Below are 2,699 nucleotides of genomic sequence, written 5' to 3'. Positions count from 1 at the left end.
TTCTGAATATTATTTTTCTTCTCACTTTTAAACATAAATGTTTAAAGTCTTGAAAATACAAATAAAAAATATGAATATAATGAACTTGTTTTTCCCGTTAAAAAAAGGCATGAGTCACCAGCAATGACGACAAAAAGAATCCAAACAAAACCCCCCTCCCCCCAAAACAAAAAAACAAAAACAAAAAACAAAAACAAAAAGAGAGAGAGAGAGAGAGAGAGAGAGAGAGAAAGAGAGAGAGACCAGATATTTAAATCAACTGGTTTTTAACAAAAAAATATATTCTTTGTATTGTTTCTTTAAACAGCAATCTACCCTTCCATGGCTTGGAAGTAGCAGTTCCATCTAGGAATAAAAAGAGCCTAGATGCCTGGATTTCAGTACAAAAGGTCCAAGAACATGAAAGGGGGGGGGGAAGCGATGCTCTCACAATGCTACAAACCCTCCACGAACTTTTCTAGGGTGTCTCCTGTGGTGTCGCCGACCAGGGACAGCTCACTGGACAACGCACTCCTGTTGGGGGTGTTCAGCTGTGGGAGCATTGCACTCTGTTCGGGGTTCCCCAAGTGTCCCTGATCTATGGAGCTGGCCATGGTGACTGCGAGTCCTGGGTGGGGGGAACCAGTCTGGGGCGAGACGTGGTGTGGCGAAGGCTGGGGCTGTATCCGTGGCGACGGGCTGGAATGTGGAGGCTGGGACTGGGGCCGCGGAGACTGGACAGGGGCCGGAGACCGCACCTGGCTACTGAGGGACGTGGCCATCTGCTGGCCGGGGAGGTGCGAGGCCTGCGGCTGTCCTGAGAGCATGTGCTGCTGGGGGCTCATGGGGTTCGGCTGGCCCGGGGACCCAATCTGCTGCTTCATCTGCTGCTGCTGCAAAATCCGCTGCTGCAGGGCCTGCTGGATGTTGGGGGTGCTGTCTGCGCCTAGCCCCGGCTGCCCCATCTGGCCGAGCTGTCCCATCTGAGCCGCCATCTGGCCCATGGAGCTGCCCTGGATGGGGAGGTGCTGCTGCATCCGCTGCTGCTGCATGGCTGGGGGGTAGCCTCCGGGTCCCTGGGGCTGCTGGAACTGGCCGTGCCCGGCCATGCCCCCGGCCATGCCCGCGCTGCCCTGTTGCTGCTGCTGCTGCTGCTGCTGCTGCTGCTGCTGTTGCTGTTGCTGCTGGAGCAGCTGCCTCCGGAGCATCTCCCGGTACTGTGGGTTCATACTCGCCATGCCGGGGTTGTGGCCCGGGTTCATGATGTTCAGGGCCTGGCCCTGGGGGTTCAGGCCGCCCATTGCCTGCTGCTGCGGAGGCACGCCGGGCCGGGGCCCGCCGGCTTGCATGGCGTTCAGGTTCTGCAGGCCGGGCTGCTGGTGCAGGCCGGGCTGGGCCTGGAGGCCGGGCTGGGGCTGGAGGCCGGACTGGGGCTGCAGGCCAGGCTGACTGGCCACGTACTTGGCCGTGCGCTGCTTGATGAAGGCCGCCATCAGCTGAGGATTGGACTTGAGGATGTTGAGCACCTGCTGCTGCTGCTGCGGGGAGCTGGGCGACTTCAGGGTCCGCAGCAGGTCCTGCAGGGCACCAGGCGAGATGCTCCGGGGCGGCTGCACGCCGGACATCCGCGGCCCGGCCACGGCCGGCTGGGCCTGCATGGACAGCACGGGCCGGGGCATGCCCGGCATCGGCTGCTGCTGGGGGAGAGGCGCCTGCTGCCACTGCCCGGGTGGCAGGTTGGGCATGACGGGCCCGCTGACCTGGTTGGGACGGGGCACGTTCAGGCCCACGGGGGCCATCTGGCTCACCGGGGTCACCATGCCCGTGCGCCCCGGGGGCATGCCATTGTTGATGTTCACGCGGTACAGGTGCTGCTGCTGCTGGGCCTCCCGCTCGATCTGCCGGGCCGCTTCCACCGCTGCCGGCGGGGGCTGGGCGGGGGGCGGCGGGGCCGGCACCTGGTTGGTGGGCTTCCCGGTGGACACCGTGGTGGGGGGCTGAGTCCGGGCCACATTGGGGAAGCCAGCTGGTGACATGCTCACGGGCGAGGGCTGGGGCTGGGCCGGGGGCTGCGGCGTCTGGGGCGTGCTAGGCTGCTGCGTGGGGGTCCCGGGCGGAGCTGAGGTAGGGGAAGGCAGGCTCTGCTGAGGCACATTGCGGGTGTTCATGGTGGCCATCCGCCGGCGCATGAGCTGGGCTTGCTGCAGGCGGTGCTGGATCTGCTGCTGGCGGAGCTTGTGTTTGATGTTGAGGCAGAAGGGCACCGGGCATTTGTTTTCTTGGCAGTGTTTGGCATGGTAGCAGCAGAGGGCGATGAGCTGCTTGCACACTGGGCAGCCCCCATTGGTCTTGCGCTTGCAGCCCTTGGTGTGCTGCACCACCCGCTTCATCTTCTGGCAGGACGGCAGCGAGCAGTTGGCGTTGCGGCACTGGCAGGCGTGCACCAGGGACTGGATGCAGCGCTGGATGCTCAGGCGCCGCGACTCCTGGGGGCTCTTGGACTGCGGCTCGCCCTGGCTGCTGCCCTCGTCGTCCAGGCCCAGCCCCCACTTCACCATCTTGTGGGCGTGGCTCTTCGTGTTGTAGCAGTTGATGCAAAGGTCGTAGTCCTGCGGACAAGCACAGGGCATGCGCCGCTGTTAGCACGAGGCCCCGTGTGACCAGACGCCCCGGCAGCGGCTGCCCGACACTACACGTGTGCACCCCGGGAGCCTCACCCC

At 63.0% G+C, this 2,699-nt stretch overlaps 1 protein-coding gene across 1 annotated transcript in view; it reads right to left on the bottom strand.

Moving 5' to 3' along the window:
- Positions 1–6: 6 nt before the first annotated feature.
- The window catches only part of LOC103668810 (CREB binding protein), a 122,111-nt gene continuing 119,418 nt past the window's right edge, over positions 7–2,699 (bottom strand). The window contains exon 31 of the mRNA XM_040635409.1: positions 7–2,588. Within this exon, the coding sequence (XP_040491343.1) occupies positions 435–2,588 (2,154 nt within the window). The 3' untranslated portion in view covers positions 7–434. The remainder of the gene's footprint in view (positions 2,589–2,699) is intronic.

Source organism: Ursus maritimus, unplaced genomic scaffold (genome assembly GCF_017311325.1).
Source record: "Ursus maritimus isolate PB19 unplaced genomic scaffold, ASM1731132v1 scaffold_2, whole genome shotgun sequence".
In the NCBI taxonomy this organism is placed as follows: Eukaryota; Metazoa; Chordata; class Mammalia; order Carnivora; family Ursidae; genus Ursus; species Ursus maritimus.
This window is presented reverse-complemented; position numbering and strand designations above follow the sequence as displayed.